This window comes from Aptenodytes patagonicus, chromosome 7 (genome assembly GCF_965638725.1).
Source record: "Aptenodytes patagonicus chromosome 7, bAptPat1.pri.cur, whole genome shotgun sequence".
Classification (NCBI taxonomy): Eukaryota; Metazoa; Chordata; class Aves; order Sphenisciformes; family Spheniscidae; genus Aptenodytes; species Aptenodytes patagonicus.
The window spans coordinates 72,677,828-72,698,211 of NC_134955.1; the positions used below are offsets into that span (position 1 = coordinate 72,677,828).

Below are 20,384 nucleotides of genomic sequence, written 5' to 3' on the forward strand. Positions count from 1 at the left end.
GGCTCCATACGCAGGGGGATCTCACTGGACAACCCACGCGACTGAGAAATAGCCATGCGGGATCTACAGCCCCTCTGGCTGCAAAGCATTTCATGGACCAGTAAAGGGAAATGCTAAAATAAGCCTGTTTGACGAGTCTCATGGGTCACAGAAGGGATAGATTTTCAAAGGTATTTAATATTTCAAATATTTTCTAAGTCACAGGTTGAGTGGCACACTCAAAACACTGGCCACTGAATACACATAATGGGCCCAAATTATTACCAGAGGATTTCCATTTACAAGAGGGATGCTGACCTGCCAGGCCTAATGCCAAATGTGCCTGTGAGATATCGAACAGCTGCAGGTGACACCACACTCTCCCAGCTTCACATTGGTTCTTCTCATTTTACTCCATGAAAAAATGACTGAATTCTGAGAGAGCTGGGACACGCTGCGTGGGTATCAGGGACAGCCCGCTTCAGCAAAGCCGGGAGGCTGAGGAAACTCCCGGGCTGAGTCAAATGAACCTTCATCAAGGAAGTTATTTGTTATTTTGGGCCCCTTGTTATAACTAAAGAAAGGATTATTACTTAAATCTGACATGAAATTTAAAATGAAGTCAATGATAACGAGAACAGAAGCTGTATAAAGGCCTGCAGTTCTGCCTTGGTACTACAGTAACTGAAAACATTACGACTTTGGCTCTGAGAAAAACAAGGGAAACCAAGATGTCTGGAACAAACACGGGAAGTGTGCTTCAACATCAGTATTTATTGCTTTACTTAGCTTCTATCAGACACCCAATGGTATCGCATTGAAAACCTGTTGTAGCGATGACAGTGTCACAAAATGTAAGTCAGAAACATTTCTCATTTTCTGGCTCTTGTTTAAAAACAAAAAAGCTTATCAACTATTAAAAGTGCGTTGTGTCGTATTTAAACCAACCTCTTCTTGGTCCACTTCCTCGCCATCAACATTTAGCTCTGAAAGATCAGCTGCAAGCTTCCTGTCCACTTCATTCAGCCACACGTCCTCACACTCCTCCTTTCTCCACTTTGTCACATTTAATTCAATCTTATCGGGCAGGGGGCTAGCGAGGCGGGGTATGGGGGGGACGGGTCTGGTCCCGTTCAGGCCCCTGCGGGAGGTTGGGTGTCTCACCAGGGTGGGTTTCAGCTGCAGAGGAGAAGGTTTCTCCTTCAAATTCTCCCCTGAAGAAGACACAAGCAGATGTCAGTCCTCTGGAGGGGTGGCAGGAACACAGCACTCGCTAGAATAAACTTCACGCCTCATTTCTATGTCACACCGGAAAACTCCTTTTATAATGAGGTGAGTGTTAAAAAACATAGTTATGCATGCAATTTTATTTACTACTACAAATACATTTCAAGGACATTCTGTTTGGCTGAGTATGAGCAAATCTGAATAAAACCAGTAAGAACATAAAAACAGCTGTACTGAGTCGGACGAAAGGCCTGTCCCCTAACAAGGTAAGAAACCAACACTTAAGAGATTCAGACAGGATTTAGGAAGTTCCTCAGTCAGAGGTTTGGCACGAGCTGACCCGCCGTCCTGGTACATATGTCCACCTCGTTCATGCTTTTGGCGTCTTCAGCAGCCTGCAGTAGTCGGCTCCACAATGAGCATTAAAAAATTACTTCCTTTTATTTAAAACCCGATGTCACCGAACCCCTTCCTCAGTTCCTTCATGTATGCATGTATACACATATTCATGTGTATGAATATATACACACATATACACACGCACACAGATGAAAGTATGTTTCTCACATGAACAAGAGTAGATAGTGATTCCCTATCCAACTTTATTTTTATACCATTCATAATTTGAAAAACTTTCAACATTCCTCCTCCAACATCAATTTTCCAAATGCGCCAAATCCCCGCTCCTGAATACTTACTTACGCACGTTTTTCAATATTTAATTTTACAAAATCATTAGGATGTTACCAGACTTGCCTCCTTCCATGGTATTTTCTATTACCTCCTGACTCTACCTTTTCCATCTCCCTGCATTTCAAGCTCAGTTACCAATCTCTTCTACTTCTAGTGTCTCCTTCTTTTAAAAAATATAAATTAGTGTTTCATGCATGTGCATACCAACATATACTTCATACCTTTAAAAAGTACTTAACTTTCTTAATTAAGGAAAAAAGAAGACTGGTGCCCTAACAAACTCTCCTGTAAGCTGCTCTAACAACAATGAAGTTACTCTAAATAAACAGAAAAAACCTGAAATGCATACGGATAATATAAAGAAAACCAACAAGCGATGAACACACATCTGCAAGATAAAATTACATGCATTCCAGGGACAGGTGACTTCCAAAGAATGAATTTAGAAATTTTCTACATATGTGCAAAAATACATGTCTCAATGAAGATGAATTTTAAAACAGATTTCTTTAAATCAGTGCAAAATCGTACATGGAAACTGTTACTTTGCTTACAGAAGGTAAGCCTCATGAGTGACTAGGAATCAGTTTAAGCTAAACAGATACTAAAGCTAAAATAAGATTGCCTTTAGTAAGTATTTGAAAGAAATTAGCAAAATTGTTTAAGCAATTGTAATTAAATAAACTTAAAACTATTAACCAACGTGCGCGTGAGGTCTTTAAAGACAGAGGAAATCAGACCATAAATAGCAGTTTCTGCCATTAGCTGTCAGTGTAAATCGGGATGAAATCAGCACCGATTCCACTCGTTAGAGATGTAGCTGTTTGTAACCAGGTTTTAAAGAGCTATTCTGAGTGGGGGAAACGCGACACAAGTTTCCAAAGGCAAATAAAGAGGCAAAAAGTCAAAATGCAACGAATAATATTTTCTTGCACATGTATTAATTAGAGCATTAAAAGTAACAGTTATTTCTGTATTGGCTTTCTTTAAAAGGGCTAGATTTTGGGGTTTGGTTTTATTTTAGCTTGAAGGCAAACTTTTCACTGATACTTTACTGACAAGAAAAGGCATATTATGCTTTATCTCACTTATTTAAAAGACAAAAGGAACAGAACATGCCAGTATTTAAAACCACCCAAATAAAAAGACTTCACTTTTTGAAAGAAGCCTCCAGCGATGTGTCTAGAGTAGTGCAGCTATAAAACCCTCACGTTTCTAGCTGCAACTGGGGCATCGCATAATTCCCCATTTACCTGCCACTGTAGGTTTTCTGACCACTGCTTGGAGTCACTCAAAATGCAAACCTGAAATCCGTTTTCATTATATTGACAACATTCCTACCTGTATTGCCTCCTGGCTTTTGAATGAGAAGCTGCTTCTGTGAACTAGGCTTAGGCAGTCCTTCAAAGCTTTTAAGAGGCCAGGAGTTTGAGAAGTTCACGGTATTATCTTGTGACTTCTTTGGAGAGTCAGCTGGAGAGGAGACGTGCTTTGGACTGTTCCTGGGTGATGACAGGGGATAAGACGGCAGAATGAAGGCCCCCTGGCTTGCATTAGGACCTTGGAAGGACACCGTATGCTCTGCTGGATTGCAAAAACTTCTCTGGGTCTTGCTGGAAAAATTTAGGCTGGCACAAACTGAGCAAAGAAAAAGTGAATAGTATTTGTGGTAATTAGCCTCTTTGACAGCTCTTATAATTATAATTTACAATGAAATAATACACCCTCTAGACAGTCAAAACTGAAGGTCGGCATTTTACCCAAGCAAACAGGCAAATCAGCTACCTTCATTTTACATTGTTCCTCAAAATATCAATTTCCTTTTTCTGCATTCGATCAAACGAGTTTGAGCCTAAGCTATTTTGCAGTCATGTTTTGAAGAATTGTATTTAAAAAAACAAATGATGCAAGTAGATTGAACATGGTTCTGCTGCTTGCTGCTCCATATTCTAAGCCTGCATAGCATAAAATTTGCAAACACCAGTCTCAAAACTCAGTGATACAAGAGTACAAATAAAGCACAAATGTTATAAATTCTACCTTCCTTTAAAAAAAACAAAACAAAAAAATTCCAAAAATTATTTTTTCCCCAGAAACCAGTAGGTCAAAAATGGAAAGGTGAATGTAGATTTGGAACTAGACTGTTTTAATCGGTTCCCATGAAAAGCAGATGCATGTTCCCCGCCTACACTCAAGCTTTTAACCATGCAAGTGAAAAAGAGGACAAGTTTTAACAGAGTTCCGGACAGCCTCTGGAAGGATCACTGTAAGGTGGGCTACCTCAGCCATCTCATTGAGAGCACAGCCCCACAACCAGTCCCACTGGCACAACTGGGAGAATGGGAAAGCACAGCGCGGGAGGGAGAACAAGTGACAATGTGAGTCGGGCTTGGGGAACCTATTAATTGTCTGTGTCACTGGAAAGAAAACCATTCAATTATGCCTTTAGTTACAGCATTAAAAAGTCCCTTTACAAATCGGATCGCTCCAAGGTCTCTGTCTTCTGCTCCTGCTGCTTTCCAAGGCTGCAGCATCCCAGCGCTCCCCAGGTATCCCAGGGCAGAAAAACTGAGACAACCAAGTCAGGTGTGGGTTGTACTACCGGAGAAAGGCTCAAGTAAGGGTAATATCTGGCACAAAACTGTGTGCAGAGAAATAAATCAGCAAGTGCAGGCAAAGTACCTGACAGCCTTCTGAAGACCGAGGCTAAGAGAAGAGAACATTGACTTTGTAGTTACAGAGGCAAAAAACAAAGAGGAAATTTCCTCTTTCTTTCCACAGGCATGAGAAAAACACAGTATCTAGGGCCCGTAAGTGGCTAGAAGTAAACTGAGTAAATGAAGTTCCTACATATCTTCCAAGAAGGCTGTCAGCTCTATCCCCTAACACATCTGGACCACTCAAAGCAGCTCTGTCCACAGATTTGGTATCATTACCATCTGTTCCTCCGGACAGTGAGTTCATTCCTTCCCTAGGTGTACATCTGGCATTTTTACTATTATTACTACTTATGAACAGACAAGTTTCTGTGTGTTCCAGGTCCTGATTTATCTCAGCCTCCACCTCTAGGCCTAAGGTGCACTCAATCAAATCCCCAGCCTCACTTTTGAAACTAGCAGCAAACGCCGCCTGACATAGCAGCTCCCTGGATATCTGTCCAGTGAAAGCTGTACAGAGACCACCACAAATTAAAGCAACGATATGAGAACTAAAAGCTTTACATGCAGCAGCACGGTGTCTGTGCAGCACACCGAGGTCACTTGCACCCAGCTGTTGTGCTCAGCAGAAAGGAGCAGCCTGTGCCTCCTCCTGCACACGCTCCTGCTGAGACACCTCGGCTGCCCTCCACACCTTAGCGGGGACCAAAAGAGGTATGTTAACCAGTCTCAGAGGGGCAAGGCTCCGACGTGGCCCTTGCTGTTAAGCACGCTGGACTGATCTGATCTATACCATTAACAGAACTCTAAAAATCAATTTTTCAAAAAAAGTTCAGATTCTGTTACAGCACCACCGATACAGTCAGATACCAAAGGTGTGGGTTGCAAATTAATAACCACGAATTAAAAGCATTACACAGGAACGAGGCACAAATATGTCTGAATAGGGACTGAACAACGTTTTAGTAATAGTTTTTATTTCTTAAGGCAGCAGAGAAATAAAGAGACTTTTCCAAAGTAACACGCGCTGACTTACGATACAGTTAGAATCCATATACCTTTGTCTTGCTGACAGTTATTTAATCCTAAAAATTGTAAATCAGAGTCCACGCTACCACTCTTCCCACGTGTCTGTGTATATCCAAGTGTTCCACATTTCCCTGAAATTTGTGGCTGATGAGAGCCCATAGCACCTTTCAAAAGAAAAACAAGAATAACTAGATAAATACTTAACATATGGTATTCAATGAAAAATATACAATAATATTTAATAGTGAATTAAGACTCTGTCTAACTTTCAGTGTAAAATATAACTACTTTGAAAGTATTTACTTCAAGAGTTTCTAAGCAACCTCATAATACTGTTCATAAGCACAAACTAGAAAAATGGCTGGCCGTTTTCCAGGGCACTTTTGCAACTTTGAGAATTGCAGGGGGGTCAAAAGAAACACCCAAAACAATCACTTCTTTGAATACATGACAACAAAAGGAAGGCAACACCTTAAAGCCCAAAAATGCAGTGAGTTTCTTTAAGGGTGGTGTCACTCCTAGCACAGCAGTGAGCAAACTTGGCGTGCCACACGTCAGTGCTCCTCAGGCAAAGCCGAGAATATAACCTGCTGCCAAGTGAAGAGAATAAATCATGCCTGGTCTTACCCAGTCTTTTCACATGCCTTTTAGCTATTAAAAACAATTAAAATACACTGAGTCTACACTGCTTGCGTACATTAAGTGGAGCACTATACCTACAATCTTCTACAGACCTGGTTTTCAAAAACATGACATTTTTCATTTTTTAAAACAATCTTTAGAGCTCACTCTTCAGAGAGCTTTCTACCCTAGGTGATTATACAAAGCAAAAAGAGAAAATATGCAAATCTAGAATAGATATGCACTGGTCTGCTCTCATGAGCAGCCTACCATACTGTCGTGGTTTAACCTCAGCCGGTAACTGAGCACCACACAGCCGCTCGCTCACTCTCCTCCCCCTGCCCCAGTGGGATGGGGGAGAGAATCGGAAGGGTAAAAGTGAGAAAACTCGTGCGTTGAGATAAGAACACTTTAATAATTGAAATAGAATAATAATAATAAGATTATTATACAAAGCAAGTGATGCACAAGTGGTGATGCAAGTGCAATTGCTCACCACCCGCTGACCGATGCCCAGCCAGTCCCCAAGCAGCGGCCCCCCCCGGCCAGCTTTCCCCAGTTTCTGTACTGAGCATGACGTCCCATGGTATGGAATGTCCCTCTGGCCAGTTGGGGTCAGCTGTCCTGGCTGTGCCCCCTCCCGGCTTCTTGTGCACCTCCAGCCTGCTCAGTCGGGAGAGCACAGGAAGCTGAAAAGCCCTTGACTAGTGTAAGCACTGCTCAGCAACAACTAAAACATCGGTGCGTTATCAACATTGTTCCCATCCTAAATCCAAAACACAGCACTGTACCAGCTACTAGGAAGGAGATTAACTCTATCCCAGCTGGAACCAGGACACATACATAAATATGACCCTCCCAACATGTTGTCCAGTTTACGGTATTTCATTCCCTGCCGCCACTGTCAGCTAATGCTTGACAGCTTACCTTTTATGATAACAACTGCTATTCTAGCCAACAACATATTCCTGCTCAAAAGTCAGTAAAATTCTGTGTCTCCTTTTAATTTATTGTTTTATCTGCAATTCATATTGTATTTTACAGTGTGAAAGAACGTTGGCTGAATTACTCTGTTGCTGATCTACATGGTACTTCTTTTTCCCAATTCTGCAAAAGCAGCAGAAAGCTCTGTATTTCAGGGACCTCCTGAGACCTTTTGTTCAATACATCTGTTCACACAACCACACTGTTTCTTTTTGGAAACTTCTCCAGGAGCATGGATGGGACTGCTGCCGCTTGCTTCAGCTGGAGGCGTAGCCCTGTGCCTAGTACTCAACTCTTTGTAGTAAATGAAAATAAATAACAAAACAAATGATCAACAAACGATAAACCATACTCATGAAGGTACAAATTTATGCTCAGGTTCTTCTAAATGTATTTTGTAAACGGCGGATCAAACACTTTTCTGTGTTAATACTTACCAGCACAAACAGAAGAATGCTCAGAGTTAAAATCTATACTATTCTGAAATAAACTCCTTGAAGGTCTTTTTCTACTAAAAAATAACTCATCGCTGACTGGTACTCCTTGAGAGGGACATAACTTTGGAGAATGAAGAAAATCACTGGATGTGGAGAACTGTAGGAAAAAGGAAAATAAACAAACATACATGTGTGTGAAATGAATGCACAACCCTTTTCTGTACAAACAGCAGAACTGCTCGCGTACCTTTGTCATCTAGACCCCACCACAGCCCAGACCTGTCTCTCTTGACAATAAAGCTACACAAACTTCTGTCAGTATGTTAACTCACTACCTGAGTTTTATAAAAAACTAATTCTGTTTTCCAACATTAAACAGTCTCACCTAACCCTTTATTAAAAGATTGGTAACATAAGATACGAAGCCTTTCACCGCGGTGAAACCAAGGGTAAGTTTGTGGCAGCACGGACAGGTCAACAGTTCAGAAATTCAGATCCTTCACACAAAAAAACTGTGAGAATTTTTTAAAACCTTAAAATGTAGCACAGAACGCCGTGGCTCATCAATACAAACTGCCAGACATCTTTTGTTAATAAAAGGCAGTTGATTTTTAAATGCAAAACTTTTTGATGAACTTTTTCTTTTCCCAGCTATCCGACACTTTAAGTATTTCAAGCATTAGAAAGCATTTTAGTTGGTTTCCAGTTCTCACTCTAACACAGGTTGACACTATTCACACTGAAGGGAAAAAAACCAACAAAACAAACTGGTAGAGAGTTGCACTAGTCATCAATTTTAAAAATTAAATATTAACATTTTGAATTATGTACATTAAGCTATGTAAATGTTTAAACAGACAGCAGCTAGTTGAGGTGTGAAAAAAGCATGCTTCAGATTTAGTCTAAAAGCTGTATTTGGTAATATCAGCACCTTGTAATGAGAATCAGTTATAGTTAAAGGAAAAATCTGAATAATATAAATACTTAGCAAAGAAAAGATCATGCTTTAAATAAAGGTTTCTTGCTTTCTGATTTCATTAGTAAAACCAGTAATATAAATTATTTCCAGGCTATATTAACTCTGCTGTCCCCCTTCACAGACAAGGCTCCACACAGAGGTCAAAAAAGAAGTCTGAAGAGAAATGGAAATATTTGTTCAGTACTGGAAAGAACAGCATCACGTTAAGCCTAAAAGCCTCCTTTACTCAAAATACTGGTTGTGTGAATGTAGAATACGTCGTCTAACACATACATAGTACATTCATTTATAAAAATACATGGTTTTTAACTTCACTGAAGATCTCAGTTCACCGTAAAGACAGATTCTGAAACTGGGAACACCACAAAAACTCTTGCGATATGAAACTGCAGTTCTCCATTAGTCCATAATTCAATTTCTCTCTTCCACATCCTGGCCCACACAATAAAAGTTGTGTTTGACACAGAGAAACCGATCGGCAGCAAACTCTGCACATAGATGGTACCACCGTGCTGCGCCTGGGCAACAGCAGACACTGCAAAACTGGGGGAAAACAGCCAGTTCTGAGGTCTGCTAAATGTCCAATGCACCACGATAAATCTCACGGTAATTTAACAGATTACAGTGTCTTAATAGTTAAATGACTGGGTCAAATAAACAGCAGCTAAATGCTCTCATTTGATATCTTGACGGGGTTTAATTTAATATTTAATTCAATATTGTAATGGGGTTTCACAAAGGCATCACAAAATAAAGCACAGCCAGAACTTGAAGCAGCACAGCCATGAGATGAGTAGCATGGCTACGAGCACTCTCTAATTGTTTTAAAATCATTATAATATTTACTTTGTCACATAATATCTTCAAAATAGAATTTTTTTATGGTTATGGAATATAGACAAAAAACTTCAAGAGTTTCAACAAAACCTTCAAGTCCCTTCCAAGTGAAGAGGATTCACAACACATGTTAGCAAGATATACATACAAGCCAAGGGAAATTAAATCTCCATACCCTCCCAGTGAGAATCCTCTTGAAAAAATAAACTTCACAATTCAAACTTTTAAATTATATATTGCTAATTCTGCTCCAAGACTGCCCCCCCTTAAAATCTAAAAAAATAACTCACACATGGTACCTGTTAGCAGCAAATAAATAAGCAAAGCAGCAATTTGCCTATATTTCCATTTAGTGCTTTAAAAAACCAATCAGTTCCCAAGGTACACAGCTACATGGACACAGGCTCTTGAATGAAACAGTTTCACTGTTCCTGGGAAGTTTTTTGTGGTTCACAAAAATGGCAAAAATTTTGTCTTTCCTTACAAAAATGCACGTTCCAATTTACTGTTCTGCACTGTATTTCATGGGCTCCAAGTTCAGCAGATATGATTAAAGTCATCCGCATAACAAGTCAAAGTCTCGAGTGTGCAGCATTTTAAGCAAATCCACTGAAATGCTCAAAAGCTTAAAACTTTACATAAAATCTTCCTCCCTGAAAGCCAGTGCTAATGCAGGATCGTACTTTTTAATTGGCCTTCAGGGATTAGACTCACTTAAAATATTTGTGGGCAACTGCTTAGTTCGAAGCATATGACAGCGAGAGAAAACTTAAGGAGCCTCGACACAAAATGGATCATCTGAATCCCATTTTTAAGGGAAGACGGCAGCAGGAATCCAGCAAGACCAGAGCAGGAAATACAAAGTTTCACAAAGAGTAAGAAACAAGTTCCTATTGCTGGATATTCAGTAAGAACAATGACTTAAATCACAGCAGTAGCACCGATAACAGCGCTATGCTGGCTTTTTATCACCCGGGTACTGGGGGACACTAAGTTTTACTTTACAAATGAGGAGCAGCCAAATGGGTGAAGTGGTTTGTTCCAGGTTATTACAAGTCGGGATAAGAGAGGAGATGAGAACTCAGCATTCCTGCTTCTGCGATCCGCCTGCTGGAAAACATCATTTTCAATCTACGTATCTTTCAGTCCATAAATAAATGTGCTACTTGTACAATACACCTTGTTTTTCCATACAGACAAAATAATATAGGCAGAAGGAGCAAATTACACAATGCTGACATGATTGTACAACTTTGCTCAGTTGTTCCAATCCCAACTACAGGAATAAAAACTGTCTGCTTTCTTGTATGCAAATTATAATTACAGCGATTATAAATTTGCTAAACATAGGCATGCAGGGTAGTGGCAAATAAATGCAAATCTAAAGCTGCCAGATTTTTCACTGAAGTAGATGACAGATCCTGGCGAAGGGATTTCTCAAAAGGTTTCAGCTTCATTTAAATTCCACTAGTACAACCAATGTCAGAAAGCATTTGAAACCATTCACCGAAAGAAATACTAACTCGGTTACCAAAGCACAGCCCTTGTGAATGACCCATCACTGAGAGATGCTCCGTTCTCACATTCCCTTCCCAGCTGAGCAGCCGCACTGGGTGAGACGAAAGGTCCTCCTACTGAAATACCCACCAGCCATCAACAACACGCTCCCAGGGAAGCAATCAACGATAGCACAAATGCAGAATGCTATCTCCCCAAAATACTCTCACAGCCTCCAGAAAAACCATGGCTCACGTCCCAGAGACTGACACCTCAACTCACAATGAAAGGATAGCTTTTATCACACGGACAGGTCAACCTCCGTGTCCCGTTAACCCTCGTTATCGCCTGTGGAAAACAAAGAGTACTTGTTTCATAAAACTAATTTCACAGATCACTTGAACATTCACTAAGGTCTTCATAAAGTCCAGCTATTAAGTTCTCTGGTTATCAGATCAGCACGTAAATGGAGAATTCCACACGTATTGCCAAACAGTGAAGTTATGTGAAACTGCATGTAGTTCACGTATACTTTATAACATGGCTTAAAATCATAGAATCATAGAATTGTTTGGGTTGGAAAAGACCTTTAAGATCATCGAGTCCAACCGTAAGAAAAAACTGCAGTAAAATGTTCAGATGCTCTTGCTTCCCTCCCACAGGGCACTGCTTTCAACAGCAGGTACGGGGACCCACGATGTGTATGTTTCACAGAGGAAAAGCCAGAGGTAACTCTTATCCTGCAATAATTACTAGGCATGTTATGTTTTACGTACAGCACACTAAATTTTCAAGGTACACATGGGAAGGCTTAGCTACCAAAAGATCAGTGAGGAACTCCCAGCACACCGTTAGCCGATTTGGTGGCAAAGAGTTTGTTCTTCATGTTTTCAGCAGGGCAGTGGAGCTAGTAAGCTCTACAAAAGTAGCAGCATTTAGTTTTTTTAAAAAGTGCTTTTGTATCCCAAACTGCAGATAGCGTTTTTGTTCTGATAGCTTGTTTAAATTGGAATTACAGAAGATGAGAGTTAAAAAGGGAACAGGGGATTGCTAGTGCAGTGTTCTTAAACTCATTTGTGTGACCTCTCAAGAATGGCACAAGCTGGGAAACCACTGGAGAATGCAACACATTTGGTCACAGCAGGCTAATTTCAATTACTTAACAACAGCACCCAAAAGATCAGTAGATCATGTCAAATCCTAAAGAAAACAACATAAACGTTTATTTCGGAATAGGATCTGGTCTGGTTCAGATTGGAATTGTTTACACTTTCCAAGGCTAAACCAAGGAACAGGAGCAGACACAGTACATCAGTGTCTCCAGAAAGAGAACACTCACTTCAGCGGCTTCAGACAACTTTATCCATTGGATTTACAGATAACAAACTGAACATCATAAGCCTGGCTCTGCCAGCTCGGGATTAGAAATTAACAGGACCTTACTGAAGTAGGAAGGAAAATATTCATGGGGCTATACACTTTATTACCACCCTGTGTTGCCAAGTATTTCCTGTCTCTAGCAAACAAAGTGTTCCTCTGATGCTGTTATAAGGCTGCTGTAAGTATATGCTTCAGAATGTAAAACTGCAGGTACTTAGGAAAAAAAAAACAAACAAAACACACAACAACAAAACAGTTACCATTTTGTTAATTTAGCTAGGAACCAGAGAAGCTTCAGCCTACAGATGCAAGCTGAGTGGTGATAGCAACTGCCTCTGTCCCACGCGAGGAGGAGGAGGTCAGGCTACTCAAATTTGGCTTTAGCCAAATAGCAGCAGAGTCAAAGGCAGAGTCTGTCCTGTAGCTTTGACAGATGTGTGCAGCTGCCAAGAATGAGAAGTGTAGAAGCGCAGAAAATTATGCTTTATTTGGTGAACTCAGGTTGAGCTTTCAGAAAGAAAGAAAAATGGAAAGCTGAGGTGCTATGAACAACTATTAAGCTGTAAGCCTTCAACTTCAGTATATAAAGTTCTGAAGCATGAAATCGTGCACTTTAGCCAAGGATACTGGTTGTCAGAAATAAGACCCACAGATTAAATAAAGACTGGTATAAATGTTTTATTTAATGACCTTGTCGAGGGGTGTGGTGCTGTATCCCCCATGACTGCCACATTTTGTAAGCGCACCTCAAGGCAGAACACTGCTCAGCTATGTCACTGGTGCTGGCTCCCCTTCCAGCAAAACTCCGTGCCTGCGTGATTTATTCCAAGTCAGCCGCAGCATCGGGGCAAGGGGGCTCCTGGGGTGACCAAACAGTCCTGCTGCACTCACCGCTTCTCTCTGGGCCTTTGATGGCACTCTCTGACTCCGAAAGAGACAGCTGGATGCACCTTTCCCGAGAAAGGCCCTGCAGTGTTTACCTATCCGTCACGTTTTCTTCTGCCCTTACGACTGGGGAGAAGACTCCTTTCCGAGCGCGGAAAGAGGGCATCCCCTGGAAGTCGAGGTGGTGGCAGTTCAAGCATCTGTCACTTTAGAGCCTCTCACTAAGGGGTTTGTAAGGTTGAAGATAACTACATGCAAACCTAACAAATTAAGAGAAACTCTGCGCTTGCCTCTCTAGTGTCAAGCTAACCATCATTAGCTGGTGATATCGCCGCTGCTCGACACACGCTACCACAGTCACACCTGGACTTCGCACTGTACAGAAACACACCGCGCAGGACAGACAGGCCTGGTTATGTTGTCAGATCACCCATTTGATCCTGCAGCATAGCTGGCAACTGTAAGTTTACAGATGGGTATGAAACAAAACCAGTTTCAAAGGACTTCAGAGGTTACAGAGAAATGTTTCATCAATAACCCAATTTAACATCACTGACAGAAGCTGCGTTTAGACAAACCCTTGAAGGCAATGTGCTTTATCTACATTACATTTTTAGTACACATTAACTTACACATGTTTTACTTCACATCTTATCTGATCAGGAAAGTCTAGACATGGCCTTGGACAATCACTGTGTAACATGACCCTAAAAACACTAGTAGAAAAACAACTTTAAACATTAAGCTAATTTCATGCATCCTTTCAGCCACAGAATGACTCCAAAAGTTAATTTTTAAGCAAATTCATTTCAAAGGAATGTCTGAATTAATAATTAATTTTTTACATTTACAAGAACAAGTCGACTACCTGCATTTTATACATGATACACCTTACTGAAAACAGTTAAGAAGAGATAGAGGGCTAACTTTCTTCCCTGCCCTGCCCGCCCCCACTTTGATTGCTAAACGCCCCAAGGAAAAGAGCTTTATTTATACAGCTTATGGCAATCTCTTTCAGTTAACAAGGAATGACTTCAAGTACAGGAAACACTGTCCAAGTTTACTCGTCCCAGTGTGCCTTAAGTGAAAACACAGTTCACCTACTTGCATCAAAGATACATACACGCTACGGGATAAAAGCAGTTTCGTGGCACAGATGTAACAAAACAAGCACCATCAAGAAGCCAGCAAATATTGTACCAAAAATCAGAAAGTCAGATAAAAAGATGTCCCCTGCCCTGGAGAGCTTTACAGTTTGTTCAGACAGATGTAACAGTAGGATAAGACAAATGATCAGGATGTGAAGACAGGGTAACAAAGCTGTCAACCTACAGCGATCACATAAATATTTCAATACTTAAACCACCGTGTTGTTTAAACTTCCATTGGGTCTAGCCAATAGGACTCAACAAAGTCTTGAAAAGAATTCACCTCATCCTAAATTAGGTCCTTGGTCACAAAGACAGCTCTCTAGACTCTACTGACTGCACAGACGAGTTCTCCATTGACGATGAGGTTGCAACTAAAATGAATCCCTACTCTTTTCCTCCCTTATACGCAATGAAGAGCAGCATTTGCCTTACCTTCTAATCAAAAGAGAAGTATGTCAGGGAGGCTTTTTAACAAGGCTGTTCTTTTCCCTCACAGAGGGCAAAGATGCAGTAGCTACATTAAATCATGCTTTTGTCTTTCACACCAGCACCGTGACAGCCAGACCTTATCTTTGCAGACATCGAAGTAAAAAGGAATCATTGGAATTTGAAAAACTTAGTGCCACCACTATTTCTGAGTGACAAACAAGCGCCACCAGCGCCAGTTAAACGACTTCTATTGGAGAGACAGATGCATGATGATTACAGCAGCCTACGCAGACTAAATTGGTACAAGACAGTACAGAGAAACAAAGCTACTCCTTGAGCCAGGTTCAACTTACATTCGACTTAATATGTCTTGAAAGAGCTTGGCAGGTGGGCAGCTGTTAATCCACAGCAATTTTTAAAACCACAGCTCCCAAAAGCCAGTTGAAGGGTAGCTGTGAAACCTTATGTCTGCCAGTAGTACGCTCTTCTTAACTGCCCACTGGCAAAGAAACAGCTTGCATTTTCACATGGACCGAAAGAAGTTTTTCAAACCCGCTGAATGCAAAATATTAGCTGCTGTATTATATCAGCCTTCACGTGTCTATTCATAACTACGGGAACAACGCTTTTGACATTGTTCTCATCAGGTGAACCACTACCACTAAAGCAAGCTGGTAATGCAGGCGTAATTTTGGTACCGTGTTCATCTATGTCCAAGTCAAAACTGGCAACTTTCAAATTCTATCAAACATGACATCAAATGTTATTCTTGTCAGTACTTACCTGCATGTAAGCAAAAAGCTATGTGGAGAGGAGTTATACGTCAATGTAAAGTGAATTCTGGTTAACTGGAGGTTTCTGGTTACTCAGGCGTCTTTCAAGTGAAAGTGCACAAGGAGCATTAACATGTTTCCTTTGGCAGAGTGCAACTGATGAAGTCTTCAAATTCTGACACCTCAAAGTTATCGATCTGCTTTCTACCAACTTAAATATGCAAGAAAACAACATAAGATGGAAGTGAGAGGCAAACAGAACAAGTCAGAAAGTAGAGGGAAGAGACAGGAACAAACAGAACCTCTAGGAGGCACAGGATGTCTTAGAAAAACAGTCATTAGATGCAAAAAAATTAGTTCCTATTAAAAACAAATAAACACAGTACATGACAAACAGGATTTTCTCCCTGTAGAATTACTTTCATTACCACCTACTGTATACTATGCGGCAGCAGCGAAAGCAAAGCAAGACTGGTTAACTTCACAGCTTGAGTCCCCACATAGCAGCAAAGGAAAAGAGATTCAGGAAAGTAAACTGCACTGAGAGTCACAAGTAGTTCCTGTTCAGAACAACGCTTTTACCGATTAAAGGCTGAAACTGAGTCTGTTCTAATTCTGCAAAAATAAGACGGCACAAGTATAAGTTCTACGTCTGTCCCTAAGTAGGAACAAAGTGAAATATTTGGCATAATACACAAGGATGTAAGAATAAAGATGATCACAAAAGGAAAATGTTAATTTAAACCTGAAGTATTTGCATGACTTTATATAATTGGAAAAGTCTTCCAAGGAGAAAAGAAGAAAACCTGTCAGCCCACAAAGATTCGGTCACACAGACAAATGTTGGGATGATAAAGAGACAAGCCAAGTGATTGTCAGATGTAGGAAGCCAATCTGAAGGTCTTTCTATTTTTTCCCATTAGGCTTTACATACGGGAGGTAACTAGCTCTCTTATGTGAGAGCTTCCTGAAGTCTGCTAACGATTTGCCCACCTTTGAGAGTAATACTGTAAACAAAAACAAAACCCCACACATGCGCCCTTAGCACTCCAGATGCCCAGCAGTTAGGTTGGTTTTCATCCCCATATTATGAGATGGGATTTACGCCCATGAAGTTCATACTACACATACAAAAATACATACAGTCTAAAAAACTTCTATCATATTAGTATCAAGGATGTTCCCTAGTAAACCGAGGACCTCATTATGACTGACTTGAAGCCATGAATACGTAGCTATTTCCCCAGGTCAAATATAACTTTAAGTTCACACCATTTCTAAATGCACTTTACATATGCAACAAAACGGAAACCATAAATTAATCGCTTTCTCTCCCTCTCTCTGGGGTTGAAAACTTTGGGCAATCCTCCCAATTTACAGGGATAAAAACAACCATGTGTACAAAAAGGTTAAAAAAAACCCCAAAAACCATTTCCACAGCACCTAACTGTGACCTCAAGAGAGGGCTGTCTCAGGCGGAGGACCTTCCACCATTCCAAGCAACAGCCAGGTTTTGGTGCGTGTGTTGGCTTGCTTTTTGTTCGCAGCCTACAGAAAAATACAAACCCAGCCAACAGCAAACAGCAGCAGTACAGAACTCAGTCCAATTTGCCTAGAGAATGCTGGCAATTAACTATTATTTCTACAAGCTGTATTAGTTAATACTGAAAAGCTGTTTCAAAAAGAAAAGCCTGCTTCCTCTAGAGGTGTTTCCTACATAACTTGTTGCTCAGACCCTATTTGCTTTGTAGATAACCCAAGGGAACTTAGTTGCCCGATTCATCAGCTCAAAAAGATACAGATCTCTTTAGGCATCTGAGTAAAGGTAATACACCAAGAAAGGACATGAGCCTGCATGCATACAAGTATATACATGAACTTCAAGGTTTTTACGCTACAGTAACGTTAACTCATGTTTCTTGTTATTAAAAGACTTTATTAAAAGCTAGCCTTCACACAGTAGCACTGTTCACGACCTCATCCAATACAGGAACAAGTTACTAAGCAACTAAGAATTAAATTCTGAATACGTAAACATGGTATGAGGAAGTCTATTCCATACAGCTTTCCATCTTCTAAAAAGATCTACTCACTTAAACTCACTTGCTGGAGATCCAGTTATAATAAATTAAAACTGTCCAGTTAAAAAAAAAAAAAAAAAACAAACAAAACACAGAACAGAAAACCCACCACGCACAGATACACCCCCCAGGTCTTAAACTCGTGGATGGTACCCAAAACAGATGTCTCAGAACAGAATCACTGCCAAAGTAAAAGGGACCTGAACAATTTTTCAAAGGCTCCTTCCCTTTGCAGCTGCCGACATGGTCAGTAAGTGGTAAAATCAAAACTCGGGTCATTCTGAATTGCTATTTCCGCCTGACCTGCATTTTTCCTAATCGAATCAGACTGAGGAAAAAGAGCCACACAGACACTGGGCAACCCCCACGTTTTATTACAGGTCAGTACACTGCCAAAAAGCACTGGCTCAGCCACACTCCAGAGCTCTGCCTTCAAAGCCTGAATTGAAGCAACTTGTCAGTTTTCCTCCAAACAGCTTCTGTATTTAGGAAAGCCAACCTTTCTGCTTAACTCTGCAGTCTGTCAAGTAGTCTCAAACACAAATATACAAACAGAAGCTCTGAAATAGTTTCCCCACTCTTGTACTCATTCCCTGGGGTTTAGCTTGCCATTGTCAAAGACGGACCACTAGGGTTAGACGTAAGAAGTGCCTCGTGGAGTCCAGCCTAACTTCAGAAAAAGATTGTCTTTTTTTTTTTTTTGTAAGTGATATGTTGTCTGGTTCCTACTAGTGTTAAATCCAACATAAAGAGTTCTCAAATTTGTCTTCCCAGATCTATTTATGTATAGAGATCCCTGCACATAAAATATTACCAGTATTAGCCATACCTCGGAAATACCTGTCACTTAATAAACCTTGGACAACTTTCAAATTTCCCTTTGGGACATGCCTTAGAAGAAACGAGCCCAGTGAGCTACGAGTACATACCTGCTCCACATCCTTTGTGAAAGGTATCTTGACTCCTGAACCACCTTCCCTGTCTCCAGCATGCTCATTTTCCCAAGGCAGTTTGTTTTTCCCTTTACCCGCACTCAGGACTCTTCTTGGACTTACTCCTTGATCGGCATACGCGCCGTGTGAGCTGGAGTTTTGCAGAGCATCGTCCCTTGCGTGACACCCACAGTAACTGTGTGCGCTCTGAGTCCTGTTGCCCATCAGCAACCAGTCTGTATCTGCTCCGGGGGGTAAACAGGACCCCCTGTTATGACCAGATGAAGGCAAGGGCACAGCGTACTCTACAAACCCCTGGTCTACTAGCTTCGGCAAGGTCTTCCTGGCGAGCCTGGCCTGCACCGCGTGCATCAGCCCGTCCCCATTGTCCTCAAGTTCGACGGCATCCACCGCCTTGAAGAGAAGGGTGGTTTTGCCTGGGCCCATGGAAGACGCCAGCACAGCAAACGCTTCCATGGCAGCATGCCGGACCCTGCGCTTGCTGTCCACCAGTGCCGGAGCCAGCCCAAACACCAGCTGGGCCACGTCCAGCTCCTCGCTAGGGTAAGTGAGGAGGGCCACGATGCAGATGTTGACCACCTCCTCGCGGACTTTGGAGTTCTTGTGCTGCAGATGCTCCTGCTGCAGCAGCAGGCCCAGCACCTGCTGAGGACCTGCCGCCTTCATCAGCCGCAGGAACAGGCGGTTGTACTCCTGCCGGATGGCCAGCTTGTTGTCCCCCAGGACTTTAGCAGCAGCCGAGACCAGAGGTGCCAGGAAGGCCTGGACCTGGTCGCCCAGGCGCAGGGCCAGCAGATGTATCACCTCCAACGCCCCGAGCACCACCTTGAAGTTGGAGTCATCGAGGAGGGTGTAGAGGAAGCTGATGAGCCCCAGGAGGCTGGGGGCAGGCGTGGAGGCCACCGCAGCCTGGCTGGCACCTCCGACCACCCTCTTCAGCTCCTCCATGGCTTGCGTGCGGTTCTTGTAGTCCTCCTGGTCCAGCAGGCGAGCGTGCAGCTCCGGCGGCAACAGCCCGAACTTCAGGCCGGTGCCGCCGGGCTGGGCGGCGGGCGGCGGCGCCGCCGCGCCCTCGCCGGCCAGCCGACCCTCCAGCAGCCGCTGCCGGCCGGCGGGCGGGAACGGCTCAGCACCGGGCTCCTCCTCCCGCTGCCCGGCGGGCCCGGGGCCGCCCGGCTGCCAGGCCAGGCTGCGGGAGAGCTCACCTGGGCCGCGGCGAGCGGCGGGCGGCGGCGTGAGGGCGCGCAGGGAGGAGGAGGCGGCGGCGGGCGGGCGAGGGGGGCGGCCGGGCCCGCGGCGCCGACCGCGCAGGGCCTCTCCGCCCAGCGCCGCCCGCGGCCCCCACGGCAGCTCCGCGGCGCCGTTCTCGCCCGCCGCCCGCCCGCCGCGCTCGGGACTGAGGCACGGCGGCAGCCGGCCCCCCCCACCGCCGCCGCCGCCCCGCGCCCCGCGCTCGGGGCCCGCCGGCTCCTCCATGGCGCGGGCGGGCGGCGGCAGCGCGAGGGCCGCGGCCATGGGCGGCGCGGGACGGAGCCGCCCCCGCCCCGGCAACGCCGCGCGGCACAACACCGCCGTCGCCAGGGGCCGCCCCGCACCGCGCCTGCGCGGCACCGCCCACGGCGCGGCGGGCGGGGGGAGGGAGGAGGGCCGGCACAGGCCTCGCCGCCCGCCCCAACGCCGCCGCGGAGCGCGGGTGCGCCGCCGCAGAAGCCGACGGCTGCGGGGCGGGAGCGGGCGGTGCCGGGGCCGCGCCGCCGGTGAGGCGGAACCGCCTTTCCCCCCCCCCCCGGCG

General features: G+C 43.4%; 1 protein-coding gene across 1 annotated transcript in view; it reads right to left on the reverse strand.

The window, feature by feature from the left end:
* Positions 1 to 20,107, reverse strand: part of TOGARAM1 (TOG array regulator of axonemal microtubules 1) — a 44,954-nt gene extending 24,847 nt beyond the window's left edge. Inside the window, exons 1-5 of the mRNA XM_076345824.1 lie at positions 18,569 to 20,107; positions 7,628 to 7,784; positions 5,615 to 5,749; positions 3,241 to 3,537; positions 928 to 1,193 (exon numbers count right to left, since the gene is read on the reverse strand). Of these exons, the coding sequence (XP_076201939.1) occupies positions 928 to 1,193; positions 3,241 to 3,537; positions 5,615 to 5,749; positions 7,628 to 7,784; positions 18,569 to 20,107 (2,394 nt within the window). The remainder of the gene's footprint in view (positions 1 to 927; positions 1,194 to 3,240; positions 3,538 to 5,614; positions 5,750 to 7,627; positions 7,785 to 18,568) is intronic.
* Between the last annotated feature and the right edge of the window lie 277 nt (positions 20,108 to 20,384).